A 23213-nucleotide genomic window follows, 5' to 3' on the forward strand; every position below is an offset into this window, starting at 1 on the left:
TTTCCTGGAGATGTCTTGTTGGCATATATATATGCATATATGCATATATGCATACATATATATATATATATATATATATATATATATATATATATATATATATATATATATATATATATATATATATATATATATATATATATATATTTATATATATATATATATATATATATATATATATATATATATATATATATATATATATATGCGTAATATGCTTATAAAAAAATTTATATATATATATGATATATGTGTGCATATGTGTGTGTGTGTGTGTGTGTGTGTGTGTGTGTGTGTGTGTGTGTGTGTGTGTGTGTGTGTGTGTGTGTATATATATATATATATATATATATATATATATATATATATATATATATATATATATATATATATATATATATATATATGCGTAATATTTGCAATAGGGCAAATTCATAACAGAATAAACTGTGTAAAGTTAAAAGGGTAAAGGGTATCAAAAACATTGCCTTTTTCACTCGTTATTACTGCTGCTCATGTTACCAATGCACAATTGTTTAATTATTACAACTTATTATTAAGTCAAGCCTTTTCTGATCATTTGTCGGCTATAAATATCAGAGAGCTGCAGCTTGCACTATTACGAACAGTACTTCCGTTTTTTTTTATTAAGTAAGAAAAAAAAATTCCAACATCACAAACCACAATGCTCGACTAAAGAACATTTACGCAAACTTAGAAAGAACTAATTTTTCTCTTGAAAGCAAACATGGAGCATTCTCTCATTTATGAACACACGTACATGTACTCTTTGTGGTATGACGCATATGTAGCTGTTGACTCAATCAGAAACCAAAGCCTTAAATATAACAGATCATTGCTCGCTCCCTGCGTGAGTGATATGTATAAAACCCACGTAATCAGATTCATTCACTGCTGTCTAGGTTAATATTTAACAGAAGAGATAAAGATGTTACTGTGGCTTGGGTGTATATTCCAGAACAATAATCACACACCTGTCCTTATGGTTACATAGTGACCCCTTGACACCCACAATGAGCCATTACAATTAAAGTGCCCTCACAGACAATCATTTCTGCTCTATGTGTGATCTTTAATAATGTACAGACTTTTTGTGACACAAATATGGACTATTTAGGACTAAAGCAAATCACAACTGGCTGCAAATAACAATTGTTACGGATTGTAATTAAGGAATGGTCAGTAGCTATACTGTCAGTCTGAGATGCTGAATGAATTATGGTTCAACAAAGCCATGGCTTGAAGTCCTGTGTTAGCTAAAAGACTACTCAAGTCTTAAGCCTTTACCAATTAAGGGCAGAGCTGAGACGGAAGGGGTGGGGTTTATACGAAATCGCATCACAGCAGGGACTTTCCCTCTATCATTGAGACACATGCATCATCGCTGCAAAACACATTTGCATTGTTAACAGTGATAAATCATTGAAAACTTGGTTATCTGGTATGTGTTTTTTCTGTTTCTTAGAAAAACCTAGAATTGCTGCTCTGATTTATGGCCAAATTTACATTTACATTCACAGTCAGTTAGTCATGTCCAATAAACAAACAAAAAAACAGCACTAGAAAAGAAAAAATCATAAATGTTAAGGAAGTAAAATAAGATCACTATTTGCTTAATATGTTAAAAGTTAATAAGCAAGCACAAGCTCTGGGTATTTGCCATATTTAGTTATTTTCAGTTATTTGGCAATATATAGTGTTTTTCCAGTTTTAGTGACATTTCTGGATTTCATGAACATCATTGCGTTACTTTAAGAGTGCTGATTCGGCAAGAGTACCGGGTTCTGCTTTCTGCAAAAAGTACAGGCTAAAACTGTTTAGCACTGCATCTTTCCAGTTTGTACCAGGCAATGAGAGCAGGCAAGTGTCAGCATGCACGAACACCCACACCCACACCCACACACACACACACACACACACACACACACACACACACACACACACACACACACACACACACTAAGTGTGAACACTCACTGTTCCTGCTAGCTATGTGATAAATGTATTATCACTGCTAAATTTCATTCAGCAGTTGAGGCCTCTATGATTTGGCTTAATAATGTGGGAGATCCATTATAAACACACACATTTATTTTTTTTATCATGCCTTATACTTACACTCTTTGGCAATTTAAGCAGGTATGTTGACCATCTGGGTGCACTTTGCCAGTTATTGACTGCAGCCCCATAATCTGATCCATCAGTGTAAAAAAGGGCCATCAAAGGATCACCACTATCCAAATACTATTTGAGCACTGGATCATTCTCTGCACATCTGCAACATATGATATGACACAGGCATGAGTAACAGATAGAATAATATTACTATAACTGCTGTGATGGAAACACATTCACAGTGGAAAACACAGTTTACAGTTGTCTTGTAGTTATAAAAACTAATGAAACATTAAACAACATAGAGCCACATCACACAACAACACATTCGCACCCCACTTCGTCACATATCGATGCTGTGGATGTTGCGTCCAACGGCATCCACATCCGACGCCGAGGGTACCCCCTTCGCGTCGCTTTTTGACGTAGAGGGACGGGAAACCCTTCGCGTCGCTTTTCGACGCAGATGGACGGGACCCCATTTGCGGGTTACGGTTAGGGTTTGGGTTAGGGTTAGGGTTAGGGTTTGGGTTAGTGTTACGGTCATCTTCAGGATTTTTCGAAATTTTAAAATTAATCCTATACACATATTATGATAGATAATAAATTATTAAGTGTATAGGACAGCGATCTGCATTGAAAAGCGAAGCACAGGGGCTCCCATCCATCTGCGTCGAAAAGCGACGGGAAGGGAGGTACCGTCTCTCTACTTCGAAAAGCGACGCGCAGGGGGTACCTTCGGCTTCGGATGTGGACGCCGTCAGACGCAACGTCCACGTAGCACCAGGGTTCTGGAAAAACACTGTCTCATTTCACTGTGTACTCTATCGGTTCTATATGGATGAAATGACAATAAAAGCTTCTTGACTTGACTTGACTAACTTGAAAAGGCTACGGATGGAAGAAGATATTCCACGACCAATCTGCAAAACTACTAAAATGGAACAATTGGATAAATGATGTCTAATAACGTGAACATTGTTTGAAATAACTGTTTCATAATACAGTTATTATTTATTATAGTAGTGAAGTGTTGTAAATATTCATTATGGCCTCTGTAAATAGGCGAGATCATTTTCATTTGATAGCAATAAACAGATAAGCAATAACATTTAAACCACTGAGAGTTGAGATGAAGAACTTTGATTATCTCTTTACTGAGGCACCTGTCAATGTGTAGAATGGGCAGCATGTGAACAGTCAGATCTTAGAGTTAATGTGTTGTAAATTTAAAGAATAGGCAACCACAAGGATGTGAATGACTTTAAGGAAGGCTAAATTTTGATTGTTAGAAGAGTAGCTCAGTGCATCTCCAGAAATGGCAGGTCTTGTGGGGTGTTCCCAGTAACCGAAGCTGGTCCGAGGAAGCTGTGGTCAGAGTGCAGGGTCAGCCATGATACAGCACCTCTGGAGCATAGAGGGTTAAGGGCCTTGCTTAAGTGTCCACCAGTGGTAGCTTGAATACCCAAGCCTTAACTGTTAAACAACAACAAAAATATAAATATGAAAGAAAAAAGTCGGAACTCGCAGTGGCCGCATATAAAGTATTTAGCTTTAGACCATGTTGATAGACAGGTGTGTGCATTATATGAAGGTCTGAGGAACCTGAAAATTGCTAAAGATTTGACCTGGTCTTCAGTTAGAAGTCCAATTGTGCATCTGTAGATTTGTTGGACAAACATGTTTGATGTAAGGAGGCCCACCTCATAACTTTTTAAAGACCTACGAGTGCTGCTTACATTGCAGTGCCAGATACCACAGCATTGTTCCTGCACTTTTGATTGAACGTGGAGTCAGATGAAGTGCTTATTCACTTTGTTCTAATTTAGTCCTCAAGGTAATCAGGTAAAAAAAAAAGCTCAATAGGATTGAGATGCAGATCTGAGCTTGTTAATTGGAGCAGCATTTTGAAACCCCAAAGTTCTCAAATTGTGAAGTTCTCAGTTTGATGCCTCACGCCTGCTTGCGCAATGCCCAGATATGACTAAATCAGTTACAAAATTTTCTCATAATAGTTTTGCGAAAGTCGGTTTGACCTCAAGGGATGAAACAGAACACAATTTCACTGTTCAAATCTATTATGCTGCCACATATTATGTAATTTATAAGCCAGTGAGTAAAACTGCATACCAAAAGCAATATTATGAAGCGATCTACATTATCATATACGCTCTTCAATTTCCAATGTATGACTAAAGTGGACCATTTGCCTAGTAGAAAGATATTCATTCTTGATAGTTTACACATTCATTTTTACCAATCAAGGATTTACCAGTTTAGGAGGCAAGAGACCTAGACATGGATGTAAAAAGTATACACATCTCTGTTAAAAAGGCAGGATTTTTAAGTGTAAAAATATAAAAAAAGTCAGATCTTAATTTTTTTTTTTCATTTAGCAGCAAAGTAAAGAGAAAAAAAAAAGAAAGGAACTTTTCTTTTTGGAGTTATCCATGATTCTCTCTAGCTTCACTAGAGTCCCGTTTGCAGCTGAAACGACACAACCCCATAAGATAATGCTGCCACCCCAGTGCTTCAGTGTTTTTTTTTTTTTTTTATAATAAAACTGTCTTTTTTTTTTGCTTTCCTCTTTAGAAATATGTCCATTGGTCTTATTGAATCACAACAAATAGTTCCACATGGTTTTGGCAAAATGTAGGTGAACATTTTTTTTAAGAAAGGGCTTCCATCTACATTTTTTTGCACTGCATTGTGCGCGTTTACATATACTCCTGTTTATAGTCTTCTTTGCATAGTACTGTTCATTGAGTATGCAGTAGGTTTACTGGTCAGCGCAATCTTGTGTTACATACGTGTTTTGTCCCACACTGTCGTGTTGTCTGTCTGTACTGTTTTTTGTCAGCACTGCTTGCACTAGGTTTCACTCAATGCACTTTATGTAGCTTTATGTTATGTAGCTTTATGTTGTGTGTTGTAGCTCCATGTTGTTTAATGTTGCACCAGGGTTCTGGAGGAACGTTGTCTCGTTTTTACTGTGTACTGTGTAACACTGTGTTTAGTAGAAATGACAATAAAAGCCTCTTGACTTGACTCTTGATTTGCAACATTTGGCAAACTTTCTTATTCAGAACAACTTATTTATTATTATATAAATATTATTTTCCTCATTCATACAACTTAGCATCTATGAGGTTAAGAGCCTTGTTTAGGGGCCCATGATTAGCAGCCTGGTGTAGCTGGAATTTTGACTGATGATCTTTAAAGCCAAAGTCCATTGTCTTATAATATACCCCCTTGGTAAGATCATTGTGGTCCCCTACTTTCTCCACTTGTTGATAATAGCCTTTAGTGTTCCAAGGTACATCTCATGTTTTGGAAATTGTTAACACTATTTTGATTAGTTTTTCACTTGCGTTTTTTTGTTGTTGTTATATAATAGGTGGGAAAATGCCTGATGTGTTTGATCTTGGTTTAATTTGTACATCAATAAAATCCACAGAAGGTAATCTCAGAATGACTCACATTTTTATTACATTCTTTACTGAGCAGGGAATGAATGAACCTAGCACAGCAGGCTGATGTTTCCCAGAACAGCAGACTGATTTTGCTACTGTTAATCAACTTTTTTTTATGTAAGCTTTCTATATCTGGAATTCAGATGTATTTGGAGTTATTAATTAGTAAAAAAAATATTAATTACAAACTACATATAATCATGTAGTAATTAAAGCACGAAAACATCGAAAAAGCCCAACTTTATATCCTTTTAGAGCCTCAATAATTTCGGCACATTTTGTTTACTATCAAACCTTCCAGTGTCTTTTAATAATTATACTTTTTTTTTTATGGATTTCTTAGTTTTCCAGAACACAGAGAAAGCATTCCGATTTCAACGAATGCTCTATAATGCAACTGGAGTTCGCCTCAGGAACAGAATAATAATTCATATTTTGCGCCACCTGCTGTCCAGATAAAAAAAAAAAGAATCCTAGAACTAATAAAAAATACACATGGTCCCGTTTTTACAACGTGTTTAATGGCCATAAAAATACATAACAAACAGAAAAACAATGTACACCTCCGAGGGGCTTCCTCTAGGTGTAGAGGTTGCTTTGTGGATCATTAATTGTGGTTAATTTCTGCAGTATTTCCATATTTGGACTTGTTTCCAGCTATAGGAAAAACAAAAACAGAGTGAAAGATTAGTAAACGTAAATATGCATAGTAGGAAAAGAAAAAATACAAATCGGGTTTTTATTTAAAAAAAAAATAATAAGACCCCTTACCTTCACCCGTGTGCTAAGACATGACAGGGCGAGTTTATAGATCTCCATGGTGATTGAGTCGGGGTGGATAACATCACTGAAACACTGGAAGAGCACAGCCGGTAAGCGCTGAACCTGACACTGATTGAGCACTACAGAGCAAAACACACACAAACACAGACAGGCATGTCACTATACCTCTCCAAACTCTTTAAAATCACTGTAAGCATGCCTGTGACGTAAATGACAAACGATAAACATATGGCAGCTCATTATACTTTTTAACGCTGATATTATTTTGTGATGCTGTAACATAGTAATTATAGGATTAATAATAATAGTACATTAAAAGAACGAGCAAATACCACAAAATGCGACATACAGGTGATGAGAAAATATCTAGAATAAGGGTGGGCTCACAGTTTTCGAACTACCGGGTGTTCAAAAGGGTGCATGAAAAAAGGAAAACTGTATACTTTATTTAGTATTTAAAAATGACAACATATGCTCTACATCGAGGTAGCATGCTTTTACAGACTTTGCTCAACATATCCGTTTGCCAACAAGTTTCCATCTGCTCCTGACCGAAATCAGTGATCATTACACGTGGCTGTATCAGCATGCTGATATACGAAACACCAATAGCTGTACGTACTTTTTCCTTAAAATTAACCAAGTAGGCAGAAGAGCGGAACATGTGGTGACTGGATACATCTGCAATGTCTGCTTTTGTAATCTACAAATCTGTATGTAATTAGGTCCAGAATGACTATTATGCAAACTAATGATCATGACGTCTGGTTTGCTAAATCGTAGAAAGAACATTCATCAGAATCCTCTACAGAATAAAAAAAAAGAAAAGAAAAACCTACTTCATTACACATTCTCATAATCCTCTGATAGGGTTTACAATGTCTGACATCATGCTGAAAAACTGAACTTTCTTCCCATTTAGAATTGGAAATAATACTCCAAATATTCCACTAAATATGATAGAAAAGGGACCATAATGTTTTGTACAAACCAGTAAGACTGATTTCCTGCTCAAATGTAGAGTCATTAAAGCAAAACAGGGACATATCAAATACAAAGAATATATGAATATATATTTAATTTAAACTCCGGTTAGTCAATACTCTCAATTTGAATGAAAATTGTTCTGTTACGTTTAAAACAATGTTCACAATTTGAAAACCTTTGTGCAAGGCAGTGTTTGGCCTTATGTGTATAATGAAATATTGTTCTAGTGAGTGTTTTTCTTGTGAGCTGTACCAGCAGCAGGAAGCCCTGTGATGATGTTGGGCTGCTCTAGCAGAGGGCAGGGCAGGTTATCTGTAAAGGCGCTGGTCTTTAATGCACGCAGGAACGGAGCAGAATTGCCGTTCATGTAACTTGGAGTTTTGTACTCGGTGATTGGAGAATCGCACAACACTGTCACAGTCAGTCCTCTGCTCTGTATGCTGCCCAAAACCTATAAACAGAACAGTAAGGTAGAGTGACACACCAATTGAAAAACTGTCTAGAAGGGTTTACTTAACAAATAAACGTTTGAATAACAAATGAAATAATGTCGTTTTGTGGATTTCACTATGAATGTTAACCCTAAATAAATATACCCTATTATATAACCCTATTAAATATATGCATTTAAAATGTCTTTTTCAACCACCAATATAAATCGATAATTTTCATGACATCATTCTGCACTTTTCAGTGGATTTTTTCTGTCCAATTAAATCCTCCAATATTAAAAATCAGCAAAAACACCGTGACGAATTTGTCACTCTAGAGTACAAAAAATAAATGATCATGTCAGCAAGCATGGCTTGTAAATATGCTGTTTGAATGAAGGCCTTTTATTCAGTTTTCCATCAGTTAATTGGTTAAAAGTGAAATGGCTTTAACCTCCTACGACCTGGGTGTCCACATATGTGGACATTGTGCACAATGGTGTCTTTATTGTTTTCTGTAGATACAGACCGATTGTCCACATAAGTGACATCATTTTTTTCCAAGAAGAGCTTCATATTCAAAGAAAATATATGGCTATTATAATTATTGGTTCTTCCTAAACCCAAATAACTGGAAGAAATCTAAAATGCAAGCCAAACCAAAGCTTAGGTCTCAGGAGGTTAAAGGTAAAAAAACCTATGAGAGAATCCAATGCACAGTTATTCTTTGGGCTCAGGTCCATACTACTAACGGTCACTGTGCTGTAAAGTAGATTAAATGCTACAAGCTATTTAAAGCCACTTGACATGTTCTGCTTCATGAGGATGCATCCCCCAGGAGGTCTTTTTTTTTTAAATATTAAATATGTCAACACTTGTTGGAAACGATGACCTATCTTAGCTTCTAACCCAATCTTTACAATTAACCTTCGAAAACAAGGAATCTTCATAAAGAAAAAGGAGATTGCAGAATCCAGAAAGACTTTTTTAATTTAATTTTAAATAATAACAATAATAGACAGTCTAAAGTGTACCTTTTCAGCCCACTGGAACTGCTGGTCTTCAGCAATATAGCAAGTACACTGGCAGAGAAGAACCTGTGGAAAATAGAAGGAAACCACTGAAACACAAAGATTTACTTGGTCAAATGCCTAAGTGTATGGACAATGTCAGTGTGTGTTTGTGTGGGTGTGTACTCACATTTGGACAGCTCTTCTGCTGATAGAAAACACAGCCTGGTTCTCCAGGAAGGGGAGCCGTATCTAGGCGAGTGGAACTGCGACTCCTTTCGTTCCAAAGAGACACCCACCCAACTTGTGTCCAGTCCTCAGAACTGAGAACGTATGCAGAGACAAAACCTGGCCCCAGAGACACAGTAAATCATAGATACATAGCAGACAGACCCATGCAACACAACACCCCCTGGAGCCTTTTAGTATCAACCGAAAGACAGATAATGAAGACTGATTTGAAAGAACTTGCACTGTGGCAGGAAATCAACTAATTCAGCATCAAAAGGTTCCTTACACACAAAACAACCATGTAATGTCTAAAGTGTGGTTAATGATTCAGCATTGCCTGTGGCCAAAAAAAAATTTAAGGGTATATACCTGCAGCATTTGGTCCTACTGCTATAATCAGATCAGAACACTTGAGCTTTCCAGAGCTCTCTACTGCTTTTGAAACCTCTGGACACCACCTGGTATGAACCTCTCTATGGAAAACAAAAGAAAAATCATTTCTCTCGTTTAAATCATTATTGTACATGGTATTAAAAAGTGATGTTACCATGTGTGACTGTTCTTAAACACCATGAGCACTATTTTTTTTTACAAAACAATTAAAAACCATTATTTAATCTCACGTATGCCTTGTATCTTTATAAAAAATTTGTCATTAGATTGATTCACTGTTTCTCCCACCAACATCCCTATAGGGGCAGCCGTTCACTCCATGAACTTTACTTCATTTATGTACATCTGCACCGAGTCTCAGAGTCAGTAATCTCCTCAATAGTGGGCCTGTTGCTATTGGAATCTGTGGAATGTGGAAATCCTAAGGTCAACTCAAGAGCAACTCACTTGCCAATTACAGTAGAAGAATTCCACACCAGGGAGTCTGTGCTACAGTTCCCAAAGAATCACTGAGCATCACTGTTTTTTCAGTGCACTTGACAGACATCACAACCACTGGTTGTTACTGTTACAAGATGTTCCAGAATAAAATTTGTTGTAAAATTTTTGTCAGCGCTGTAATGTCACTGGACACATAGACATATATTCCATATAAAGGTGGGGTTTTCCTTCTGTTATTGTGTCTTTCAGGCACATTGGTGGTCTTTCAGGTGTTGTCACAGCTGCTGGTGGTCAGGAGAGGAGAAACAGGATGCTAGCTCTATATGCAGCTGTCCTGCAAACACCAGAAAAAATAATAGGGTTTCCTGTCATTCACAACCAGTATGAATTCAGCAGGAACTCATTCGGAAGGTTTCAGGGAATGATGGCCGAAAGACGTTTACATTATGTTGAGTTTGTCAAGGGTTTCAATTGATATTACAGGCATATGGTTGTATTTTTTGTATGGGTGTGCTGCTGTGGTAGCTCCATGGTTAAGGCTTTGGTTAACTGATCAGAAGGTCAGGGGTTCAAGTCCCAGTATTGCCAAGCTGCAACTGATTGGCCCTTGGTGATATAGGGCAAGGGCACTCACTGTCCCCTGTCTGCTCCAGGGGTGCTTCCTATTAAACTGGGGTTAGGTAGTAGGTATACACTCAACCTCAGATTAGTATAATCTAATAAGGTCTTTTGTTTTTGAACCTCAAGAGGGAGATGTTTTTCTTTCACTTCAAGGGGAATGTTTTTCATTCCGCTCAGGATAGAGGTGCTTTTCCACTATGGTTTTGAAGAATGATTATATGTTACTACATGGTTACTCTACCCTGTCACCAGTTTAGTTTAATATTCCTCTGACCTCTCTTATTTAAATAGTGTAACTCATTGAGAAATTTTTTTTGACAATATTAAACAGAAACGAAAATCTTTAACCTATTGAGGTCTGGATTAAAAATTAGATTTAAAAAATCTAAGTTAAAAATATATATATATACATATATAATAATTACAGGCTGATCCATCTTGAATGAACATCATCTCCGCAACTCATAATGTAAGTAGTGTGTATGACCCCCAAGAGCCTGTATGAAATCTCTACAATATCTAGGCATGCTCCTTATATCATTGAGGGACCTGATCCCACACCAAGCAGCCACTATTAAGCTCTTAAGCAAGGCTCTTAACCATCTCTGCTCCAGAGGTGCTGTATTATGGCTAACCCTGCACTCTGACCACAGCTTCCTAACAAGCCGGGGGATGTAAAGAAAGATTTTTACTGTACATTAACCTTTTCTGTAGCTGTAGACCTACAATGAATGGACATTCAGTGCCACCCAGATGAGGATGGGGTCCTTATTGAGGCTGGTTCCTCTGAAGGTTTCTTCCTCAGATTATCTCAAGGTATTTTATCTCTGTAAAACTGCTTTGCGACAATATCCAGTTCTAAAAGCGCTATACAAAGAAAAAACTAAATTGAACTGAATTGTACTGTATTGTATTGAATAGCGCGTGCAAAAGCAGCAGCAAACCGAAACCAAACACTAGCTAAACCCAAGCATGCTCTGATGTTACACCCTCTGCAACAAAGTTTAAGAGTTCTGTTTTAATACTTCAGCACTTTATACAGGTTCTACAATCTAGTTTCCTGTTACACATTTATATAACACCCTGAGTTGAGTGTTTCATCAACTCAAAACATCATTCTCCAGGACCAGGTACGCACAAAGCAGCAAGCTGGACATCAATACTTCATTCCAAATTCAGGCTAATTCAGATACAACATGAAGTCAATGTGAAATTCAGACTCATCTGGCAAACTGGTGAGCTAACAGAGAACAATCGGCCCACCTTTTCTCTTCCATTTCGCGACGTATTTGGAAATCCTCATCGTTTTCCTCCTCCGCGTCATCGTAATCATCTTCTTCGACTGCTCTGGAGTACACTGATAAAACTTCACCAAAGAATGTGGCCATGTTTACAAAAGTCTCATGTAGCACCTCTTAGCTAGAGGATGCAGCCGGATTTCTTCGTCTTCTTCTTCTTCTTCTTCTGAACGTGATCTAGCGGAGTTTCAACTAAAATATGTTATAGCGCACCCTCCTGGACCGGATCAGTGACTCGAAAAGGACAAGGGCTTCCTGAACTTTAATCTCCCAAACCAGAAATAAAAACTCAACATTACAGAAATCTGTAATCGTAATCTTCAATTAAAAAAAAAAAATCTTTATTTCTCCTGGAAGAGAACACAGCATTCCCCCAAGGGAAACTAAATTGAGTAATGGATAAGCTATATAACTTGTGTTTATTATTATTTTTTAAACAAAAAATAAATGAAAATAATGAGTAGGTACACTGACATTAAGACTGTGGAAGGCCCACATATGGGATTTTTTGGTCATCGATTTTAGCTTTGAGTTGGTGTGTCCACCATCCTTTGGCCATTTGGAGAACTGAGTTTACTTAGGCTTAATGCCAGGCCTTTTCAGAGTCCACTGCATAATTTCTCCCCGTTCTCTTCTAGACTAAGTCTTCTTTCAGATGTTAGCTTTAGTCCCTTATTTATATATTTTCTGCGAATCTCTCTGCTGTCCCTTTAAAACACCATCCGATTTCCTTTCTCTTACAGCACTCATTTATTCCCTAAATCATTCACATAGTTCACAATTCACATTGTTCACAAAAGAACAGACTGATCACCTCCATGCCACACTGAATTGAGACAGTAATTAAAGCAAAAGGAGTCAGTACCAAGTATTGATTACATAAACACTAAATAAGCATACTTTCCCAAAGGGCAACAATTGACTAAAAAATATTTTTTTTATTATTGGTCTTATGAAGTATTCTTATTTTTTGAGATTGTGAATTGGTGGGTTTTTGTTAAATGTGAGCCAAAATCATCAAAATTAAAAGAACCAAAGACTTAAACTACTTCAGTCTGTGTGCATTAAATTTATTTAATACATGAGTTTCACAATTTAAGTAGAATTACTGAAATAAATGAACTTTTCCCCGATATTTAATGAGAATGCACCTGTATAGTTTTTTGCTCATCCAGCTCAAGGTAGAGATGTTTTTCTTCCGTTTCAAGGTAAATATTTTCATCAATCGTATTTTGGAGATGTTTTTCTACTTAGCATAGCTGTTAAGAGTGAATATATGTTACGATATAGTTCACTTCAATTCAGTTCAATTCAATTCAATTCAATTCAATTCAATTGTCTCAAAGCAGCTTTACACAAATAATGCAGTTATAAAGAATTAATATATTTGTTCTTATAATTGTGTGTTTGTCCCTAATGAGCAAGCTGGTGGTGACTGTGACAAGGAAAAACTCCCTGAGATGGCATAATGAAGATCCTTGATAGGAACCAGATTCACGAGGAAACCCGTCCTAATCTGGCTGGCACCAAATGTCTATTTATTACAGTTAAATGTTGTTGAGGTGTGCAGTGATAGTTGACTGTTGACATTAAGTACAGTCTAAAGCCATCCTCAAAGCTCCTGTGTTGCTCTGTAATTTCATGGATTTCCAGGCAGTTTATTCAAAACTATCCCCAGCTGCACAGTGTCCTGCACTCAAAGAGAACCCCATCTGGAGACAAGGCGCTGGGACAAAGCAGACAGTTCTGAGGAGAGGAAAGGGACAGAAACACTGGTTACTGGTATGTCAGAAGCATGTTTAACCCGATCAAGAAAGAGAGAGAGAAAAAGAAGATGGGTGACAGGGAGAGAGAAATATGGATTGTTAAGTATCCTTATAGTTGTATTAAAGTTAAAGACACTGTGCTGTTGGGGACTTTGGCAAGACGCGTTATGGCAACATAACTAAAAGGGAGAGCCAGAAGGTAACACAGACATGAGGGATCTCTGGGGATAAGAGATGGCCCGCCACACCACTGTCAACAAACCTAAGCGAATGCGTAAGAGTGGGTTGGTAACAGCATACAAATATCCCAGTTCATCGAACACTCTATATCTAGGATCCCTCCAGATCTGCTTCTTTACCTAAGAAAAATCTATTGACAAAAGGCTTAACTAAATAAATGAGTTTTCAGCCTAGACTTGAACACTGAGCCTGTGTCTGAGTCCTAAACTCTAATTGGAAGGCTTTTCCATAACTGTGGGGCTTTGTAAAAAGAAAACTTTTGATCTAAGAAGGCGTGGTGCATGATAATGGTACATAAGTTCCTATAGTTACTATATTCTGCCTACTAGCTCAATTTAATCTTCCTCTGACCTCTCTTATCACCATGCCATTACAACTCAGGGATTGTCACTTAAACACCTTTTTGAAATACTCAGACCATCCCATTTGTGTTTAACATCCTTTCCAATAGCTTTTACACAGTATCAGCATTTAACTATGCTTTGTGCTCCTGTAACATTATCGGCTGAATGGACAACTGCAATAATGACGATTTATACAATCGTTCTTGTTCGAAAAATAATAGGAACACATTTGATCTTAACAAATGAAATATTTAAGTTGTACATATTTACTTAAATACATTGTGCAATTCATTGAAAATAAAAAATAATGTGACAATAATGTGTAAAAAAAAAAGTGTGACTTCATTCTGGTACTCAACAGCAGATGTTGCAGGCAGTTGAGCTACACGGTGTTGGGCTATTAGCACAGGTCCCGATAGAGAATGTCAGGCCCACATGGAGTCTCTTTCTGTTCTTAGTTAGTCAGAAACGTGCACACAGGATGTTTGTTTAGGAACAATCAATTAAATCCTAACTCAAGTTCAAAAGCAATTATCATGTAATTGTTATTGCTGAAGGGATTTTAATTAACCACAAATAAAGCTGGGATCTTACTTTATTATTTTCTTGACATTTACATGGTTTCATTTGCTTGCTGAAGCCATGGTCCACAAAGAGCTTACGAAGCATGTACCAAATCTTAGCAAACTGTATTGAGCAGGAGAAAGATATTTTAGTATCAATTTCCAAAATGGAGGTCCAGTGATATTTGGCAAGTACTCATCACTCCCTGGATTGTACAACTATAACTAATATTCCTCACATATCTAAAAGCACATTATGACACACTTACAATTTAAATTTATTGCATTTTGCAGACACTGTTATCCAGAGAGACTTACTACTGAGCAGTTGAGGGTTAGGGACCTTGCTCAATGATGTAAAGATGTCTGAGAACTAAGACATACCTGATCACCTGATCATCATAATCTTTTCTCTGCTTGTGTTCTATATGGTGGATGTTTAGTCTGGATACATTCAATAGATAGCAAAATGTTTAATTCTTTTATATCAATATATTGAAATGATGTGAGGTCCAGTTACCAGCATGACACTAAAACATGTAGTAGTAATGGCTTTAATTTACTTAAGTACATGTCAGAGCCCATACTTCTGTACTTTAACTTGAATGAACAAGTGTAGTCAGCATGTCTTTTAAAACATAAGTATCCGTACATGTACTTGAGTAAAGGATGTGAGTACTTTTGCTGTCTCTGCTCCATATCATATACTGTTTCAAAAGAGAATTGTGTGCTAATATGCACTATTATTATAAAAAGCTTGAAAATAAAATAATTGATGTATAGAGGCAGTAGGACTGTATTTTATCAGTTAGGGTTATTATAGTGTATAAATTACTGTAGTATTACTGTAGTAAAGGTCTGTCTATTACTGTAGTAAAGGTCTGGAACCACAAAAGAGGAAGTTTGAAACAGCACCCCTGGGTAATCTGGAATAAAGCAAAACTGCAGCTTTAATTTGTGGTGGGAAAAAATGGTTTTCTGGTGGATAATGGGGTTAAGATTTTGGTTTGTATATGACAAATGTTTTTTTCCCCCCAGTTCAAGTAACAGATCTAGTTAAATGCCATAAAATCCCAGTAAAAGCATTATTTAGTAAATACGTAACTAAATAAGATACAGAAATATATCCACAATTCAAAGTTAAACAGCTGTGTGTTTGTGAATTTATTAATGATCAGATCATGAGGGTTGTAGAAGACAGACTGTGGTCATTGTCTGGGGTCTGTATGGGGGGCGGATGGAGCTGTTGGAAGCACTTCCGGTCGGCCGGATGGCGTAAACACAGAGAATAGGAACATTAGCTAGGAGCTCTACGGCTTCGGTGCTCTAAAGGATGGAGCCAAGGCTCTCAAATAGGTCTTATAATCGTGTCCAGTGGCTTTGCAGCTTTGCCATATGCGCCATCATAGGTAAGTTCAGAGGAATAGCAGGAAAAAAAGGACAAATCTTTAACGCTCACTAGCGAGATAACAAGATTGTGTTCCGCCTTGAGTCACCGCGAATCAGATACAACGCTAAGCTAAGCTAGCTGCATTGTTATCTCGCTAGTTCCATACTTCATTACTATTCAGTAGGATCATAGTCGTCGTGTCTGTATGGTTGTGTCACCATGTAAATAATAAATATGTAATGAAATGTAATTTAATGTTGGTTACATGTATCCAGGAATGCATGCTAATACATAGGTACTCTAGGTAGCTCGGGAAGTGGCGGTTTCCTCTGTCCAGTTTCTATTTCTCGTTTGTGCATTATGAAGCGGAGATCATTTACACTCATCTTTTATCATACACTCAAATATCCCTTGTCTTTTAGTGATTATGGCTAGCTAACCTGTTTATAGACGTGGAAAACACTTAACACAGCTTATATAACACTAGGTTTTTACCTTCCCACCCTCAATACTGCTGCCGAGTATAATATGTAAAGTCGTGAACCGGTTTTTTAGTGTTCAATCTGAAATCATCATCATTCACTGGCCTTCTTGTATGCGGGTTGATCCCTCAAAACAGTAGGGAAAACATTTTACAATTAAATTACATTTATTAGATAAAAATCAATGAAAACTATCTAATCAATTCGAAGTGTCTTATTCACACCTCAGTCTGAATCAGAAGTATTTAAGTCTTGGGGATCAGTAAATATTGTACATGTCAGGGGATCTGAAACACATTAGACTCGTTATATTATTTTATTATTATTTACATTTGTTGGGTCCATGAAGCATGTGTTTCTAAATGTACTTTCAACCAGCTAGGTCCAGTTTATAGGTTTGAATGATCTATGCAGCAAAACCCTGCTAATCGCAAAGACTGATTATGTGAACGTAATGTAATATATGATATTGGTAAATTTCTGAACCTCTGGCAATGCCTTAAGGACACAATTTTACTGTCCAACATGATTTTAAACCTAAAGGTTTACTATACAGCCAGATTTCCAATCTCCGCTAGTAACATGCATGAGTTTTGTCCAGGGTTAGCTATAAAAGTCCTAGACAAGTTTGACCTGTGCAGAACTGCGGACATTGGTCTCATCATGGTGGTATAAATGTTTTACGTCTCTAAGAGGTTTATCTACATGTTGGTGTACAGTATGAACTTGTGTTAAGCGTGACCAGTCTGAGTGTGCAGTTCCCTTGCCTGTGTAATGAGTCAAGGCACTAACTGTATCAGCAGTGTCTGCTCATTAGAAAATCTCCTTTGGTGTGCCTTTTAGATGTGGTCCGCTATTCAACTCCATATGTTTCACATGCAGCCGTTTTCTATTTATCCTTTTTTTTTTGGATGCCCTTTGTTCCATGAGGTTGGCCACGCCGATTTTTTTTTTCTTCAGTTGGAAATAAAAACATTGTCAGTTTGGGTTGGGCAGTTGGTGTCATCTGATATGAGTGTCAGCATTTTTGGCTGCTTTCATGGCAGTCAGATGCTCACAATTGCAGTATTTACAACAGAAAGATGTTTTTAGTTGTTTTTAATTAAAGCAGCAGGATTAAGTTTTTAACTGGTTTATTGACTTAGCTAGCACAAACATCATACAAATACTATGATTCAGAGCTGCTTCTCAGTTCTATAAAAACAATTCGGTCATGGCGTTTGGGTGGAAGTGTACATACATGCCCTACACAAGGAAATGACATAATTCACCAAACAAAATTAGACTGAGTGCACAGTGGTTTAAAGTAGATTGGGTTAGTGCAAGCAATAAAAATAGGTGTCTGTGAGTGAAAGAGTCTAAAAGAGGGTGAAATTCCACGATCGTATGCTGTAAAAATCATAACCATATACATCTAACAATTTCGGTTTACAAATCATAAGAATTATACGTTTGATAATATTCACTTCAACATCCATCTGGCATGTTTTTTTTTTTGTGTGATTCTTTTCTGACCACCCACTTAATTCCACAAGAGAGTCAAAATGTGGCCACTCCCATGACCACTGCCTATATTTGCATTGAGTAAAAAGTTTGACCCAATTTGTTTGTTATGCAACTCTTTATTTTGTGCTATTGTTTTATATTATCGAGATATCTACACTTATCAATGCTTTCATCTTTAGGTGTGTTAATCCATTGACCAATCGACAAATTAAACAAATAGTCATTACCATACATGAAGATTTTCCAGGAGAACAACAATTGGGCTTTTTAGCAAAGCCTGTAACTTATATTTTTCTCTTATAAATGCTCTTCATTGTTTTTTTTTTGTTTTGTTTTTTTAAATGAGTCCAATGCTTTTTTTCTTAATGATTATTAAAATAAATGTAAATTATTATTTTTTTTAAACAAGCCTTTTTTTTTTTTTAATGATTTTTACTTTGTTACTATCACAGGTACATATCCAGTTGCTTCTATAGAAGTGTACACTCTCAGTGAGGTGTTTGTAGAAAATGGAACTACTGGAATACTTAAATGTACTTTCAAATCGAATCAAGTGATCAGCAGTCAAGCATCAGTGTCCTGGTCTTTCGTCCCAGAGGGCTCTTTGGATTCTACTGGTGAATCTGTAAGCATCTTTATCAACCCCCATGTATTTGTGGTGCTATGTTTAGAATTGTAAACAGGAAGAACATGAATGGAACCATAGTTTCTGTCCATAGACACACGTAGCTCTGTAATGACTGTTCATACAGCAGTTTGTTAAATGTGTGTAATATAAATTATTTATATATATATATATATATATATATATATATATATATATATACACATACACATACACATATATATACATATACACACTTTTGTGTGTGTGTAATTGTATATGTATGAAAGAGAGAGAAAGAGAGAGGTGTGTATATTGTTAAGCAACACAATTATACTCGCAGAAAAACCAAACATTGATTTAATTAACTATTTTATCTGACACTGTTTAATTTTTAGATTTTTCACTATGCTGGTGGTAAAGGGTTCCCAGGCAGCACTCAGTTTAAGAGCAGAGTTGAATGGGCAGGGGACCTGAACAAAAAGGATGGTTCCATCCGTGTCAGTAAGATGCAGTTCCAAGACAATGGCACTTACACATGCGACGTGAAGAACCCTCCTGATATATCAGGCAAACCTTCACTCACTAAACTTAGAGTTGTGAAGAAAGGTAAGCAGTGACCTATCATCATATAAAAAAAACGTGTAGAATTTAAAGGTGTTAATCTTGCATGCACATAAAATGCATATGCATTAAAAAAAATAAAAATAAATCATGGACACCTGATACTGATCACTACAACAATGTGTGTCTTCTGACCTCAGCTTTACCAAACGCCTTTAGGATGAACTAGAATCCCCCCCACTCAAAACACACACACACACACACACACACACACACACACACACACACACACACACACACACACACACCAAAAATCTATTGGAATCCTTCCAAATAGGTTGAAGGTGGTTATAACAGCAAGGGGGGGACTCAATTTTAACAGAACATAGAAGTGATAATAGACAAACACATAAAGGTGTGATTGTCTGGTGTCCACAAATTTTTGGTCAAACATGTACATTTCGATGTATTGAGAAGCTTTTGTCTATTTTTTTTATTTTTTTTATTTTTATTTTTTTTGTGGAAGAGCTGCTTCTTTTATAATTTGAAGATTGATCTAATCCTGTTTACAGAGTCCCTGCCTCAGACGAGCCCTGCAGTGATTGTGGGCGGTGTCATCGGCGCAATAATTGGTGTCATCATCATCGCCGTAGTGGCATATCTGTTAATAAGAGTAATGAGGTCCACCCGCGACTACGAAGGGTAAGTTACACTAAGTTTATTAGGAGCTTATTAGGGTACATTTCAAGTAGGTTTTGATATGTTGTGGTTGAATTACTAGGCTGTGTTTTGTATTGTGTGTAAGACATGTTTGTGCACAGCGTCAAACTGAAGTAAAATGCATGCCTTTGGGATAATGATTTAACTACAGCTACTGTTGCAAAGGTCTGTGTTGCTCAAACATCCAACAAATCAAAGTGAATGACCTCTGTCTGTCCTGCTTACATGACTAACAAGATGCAACGGAGCATGGCCTATTGCATTCATTAGTTCAATACTATGTGATGAACCCAATAACTTACTATAATATTCTAACATACTATAACATTCTGTAGCCTGGGTTAACTGTAGGGCAGATTCACTAGTTTTTTTCTTGTTTATTTTCTTTCTTTTTTGTTTAACTGGTTTGGCTATGGATCTTACTTTTAGTCCTTTAGACCATACTTGTAAAACTTGCTATTCTGATGGTTTCAATTTTTACATCCAGTGTGAACATTCGAAGTTTGTAGTTTGAACTCCGCAGGGTGAACATGGCCTCTTTTGTGTTTTCATGTACATCATCTTGCAATTTAGATAAACTTGTCCTTCATTAACACATTCTCTTTTCATTGTCTGACCTGCCCCTTTTCTGTTGTTTTTTACCAGCATGTGCACTAACCCACATATCTAAATATACCAAAAAGAAATTAGTGAAAAAGTGAAAGTTAAAATTGCCAAATATGGAATTGCTGCAACACCAGAGAGAACGGCATAATAAACTCTGCACAACAACTTAATAATACCCTGTTAAAAATGAACAGTATATATTTTGGAACATCATCGTATCGTCCATTCCTGATTTAGAAAAGAAAAAGCAACAGAAATGAAATGGTACAGGAAGTTTATGCTATAGTTTGCTAGTTTGCTCATGACTGTTTGTTTTTCATTAATCACCGTTGCTTTTCCAGTATCTCCATGTTGCTTTACGTAATTTTATTTCACCATATTGCTGTTTTTCTTCATCTTTGTCTCTTCTTTGCACTTGTGTGCCTTCCTCCACCATTCGCCACCGTCTGTGCATCATCGTCACCCGAATCTCACCCACATGCACTCGCTCCTGCTTGCCACAGCTGCACCTCCATAGAGAGTGTAAGCACACAGGCAGCTCGGCCGGGAAAGAAAGCTGAGTCAAGCACAGAGGGCTCACGCTGTAGCAGCCCCTCGGCTCCAGTACAGGTACGAGTGAAGCTGTGTGCATTAGAGAAAATGGGAACTGGACTCGTTGGAATGTTGAAACAAAGGTCAATTTTTTCCATAATAAATTTTTGCGAGAAATTTTATATAACTTAGCACTACATTATTATTCTTTAATTATAAATGTGTCTGCACAAGGTCCCCACACTGTTCCACTTTCTATGTTTTTGTCCTTTCCATTCACATAGTCCTCATGTAATGTCATTTGTTGCCCTTATATATTTTTTTTAACTCAGCAGAGGCATGTTGAAGCGGTGTAGTATGAAGAAATACACACATTTCTATTATAAGACTTATTTATTGAAAAACACAATTGTATATATTTATTCTAATAGTGTACAGAGAAAGTGCAATGTAAAATTCAGATACATATCCAAATATACTTTTGTTTGTCGTAAAGTCGGCTCTTTTTTTTACAACCCTGATTCCAAAAAGCTGGAGGAATTGAAAATATTTATTTGCATAAAAAACAAACAACAACAACAACAACAAAAAAAACCCTAGATTGTTTAAACTGAGGAAATGTACCATAAAAAAGTTGGTACAGGGACAACAAAAGACTGGTAAAGTAAGGGCCCTCAGGCAACACTGCATAAAAGACAGGGATGTTTCTATAAAGGAATTCCATGCATTAGCTCAGAAACACCTCCATAAATCATTGTCCATGAACATAGTTTGCAGCGTCATTTACAAATATATGTTGAAGCTTAATTATGCAAAGAAGAAGCTATATGTGAACATGAATCACAAATGCTGCTGTCTTCTCTGGGCCAAAGCTAATTTTAAATGGGCTATGGCAATGTGGAAAACTGTTCTGTGTTCAGATGAATCGGAATTAGAATTGTTTTTTTTTTAAACCATGAACACCATGTCTTCTGGACTTAAGGGGGAGAGGAACCATCTGGCTTGTTATTAGCGCTCAGTTCAAAGCCTGCATCTAATGCATCTAATTGTATGGGAATGCAGTAGTGCCTGAAATGGGCAGCGTGAACATCTGGAAAGGCACCGTCATTGCTAATAGGTATATAGAGCATTTAGAGCAACATATGTGTCTGTCCAGGAGATGCCTTTTTCAGGGAAGGCCATGCATATTTTACCAAGAAAATGCTCACTGTATACCGCGTCTATGACAGTAGCACAGCTTCGTAGTAGGAGAGTCCAGCTGCTGAACTGGCATTCCTGCAGTGTCAACCTTTTACCAATTTGAAAACGTTGCTGCATCCTGAAGCGAAAAATCTGACAAAGAAGACCCAGGACTGTTGAGCAGCTAGAATTCTGTATCGGACAACATTCCCCTTCCAAATCTCCAGCACTTGGTTTCTTCAGTTCCCAGATGTCAATGGACTGTTGTTAAAATAAGAGGGGATGCTACACAGTGGTAAACATGGTTTTGTCATTTTGTGGCCAGGACATTCAAATTATTTTTTTTCTTACCTAAAATGGTACATTTCCTCAGTTTTCAACATTTGATCTTCTGTCTGTGTTCTATTGTAAAGAAAATATGGGTTTATGAGATTTGCAATAATCACATTTGTTTTATTGACATTTTACACAGCGTCCCAACTTAGCAATAAGGTTTGTATGGACCTTGTTAGCTGCTGAATACTGAAATCACCATTTGTGGAATTGTAATGGATTGTAATGTATATCCATCGTGTATATAAAAAGAATCAGGAATCTATTTTATTAAGTGGATAATCTAACAACAGACCATGAATTCTTAAGGATCTTGTGGTTAGAACATTTAAAGTAGAAATTAAAGTGTTAATTAAACATTAAAGTAGAAATTGCCTAAAGTGAGTATTATATTAGTATTTTAATAACATCCTATGTTGCTTTCATTAGGTATGAGACAAACCTGAACAAGATAAAAAAAAAATAATAATAATTTAATACAACAAAGACAAGATGGTTTCCAAATATCTGATCATTTCAAAATTCGTATTGTGTATTATTGTGTTCAAAATGAAATCATTACTGTAAGAGGTATGCAACAT

The 23213-nt window shown here is 36.6% G+C and overlaps 2 protein-coding genes and 2 long non-coding RNA genes across 5 annotated transcripts in view; 2 read left to right on the top strand and 2 right to left on the bottom strand.

Moving 5' to 3' along the window:
• Positions 1-5602: 5602 nt before the first annotated feature.
• psmg1 (proteasome (prosome, macropain) assembly chaperone 1) lies at positions 5603-11983 on the bottom strand. Its single transcript, XM_083569182.1, has 7 exons — positions 11770-11983; positions 9421-9524; positions 9011-9168; positions 8845-8907; positions 7632-7830; positions 6381-6511; positions 5603-6266 (listed from the first exon to the last, which is right to left on the bottom strand). The coding sequence occupies exons 1-7, from the start codon at positions 11892-11894 to the stop codon at positions 6189-6191; spliced, it is 858 nt and encodes a 285-aa protein (XP_083425308.1). The 5' UTR covers positions 11895-11983; the 3' UTR covers positions 5603-6188.
• LOC310741424 lies at positions 8139-8660 on the top strand. The gene is made up of 2 exons (XR_014537943.1): positions 8139-8280; positions 8515-8660. It is a non-coding gene; the product is annotated as an uncharacterized lncRNA (long non-coding RNA).
• A 239-nt stretch (positions 11984-12222) lies between the features above and the next one.
• Positions 12223-21948, bottom strand: LOC310741439. The gene is made up of 2 exons (XR_014537959.1): positions 18937-21948; positions 12223-18756 (listed from the first exon to the last, which is right to left on the bottom strand). It is a non-coding gene; the product is annotated as an uncharacterized lncRNA (long non-coding RNA).
• The window catches only part of mpzl1l (myelin protein zero-like 1 like), a 186027-nt gene continuing 175042 nt past the window's right edge, over positions 12229-23213 (top strand). For both annotated transcript variants that reach the window (XM_083569188.1, XM_083569187.1), the window contains exons 1-5: positions 12229-16126; positions 18548-18720; positions 19098-19308; positions 19836-19965; positions 21093-21198. In XM_083569188.1, coding sequence (XP_083425314.1) covers positions 16051-16126; positions 18548-18720; positions 19098-19308; positions 19836-19965; positions 21093-21198 — 696 coding nt within the window. In that variant the 5' untranslated portion in view covers positions 12229-16050. The remainder of the gene's footprint in view (positions 16127-18547; positions 18721-19097; positions 19309-19835; positions 19966-21092; positions 21199-23213) is intronic.

The sequence above is a fragment of the Silurus aristotelis genome, assembly GCF_946808225.1.
Source record: "Silurus aristotelis genome assembly, chromosome: 18".
Lineage (NCBI taxonomy): Eukaryota > Metazoa > Chordata > Actinopteri > Siluriformes > Siluridae > Silurus > Silurus aristotelis.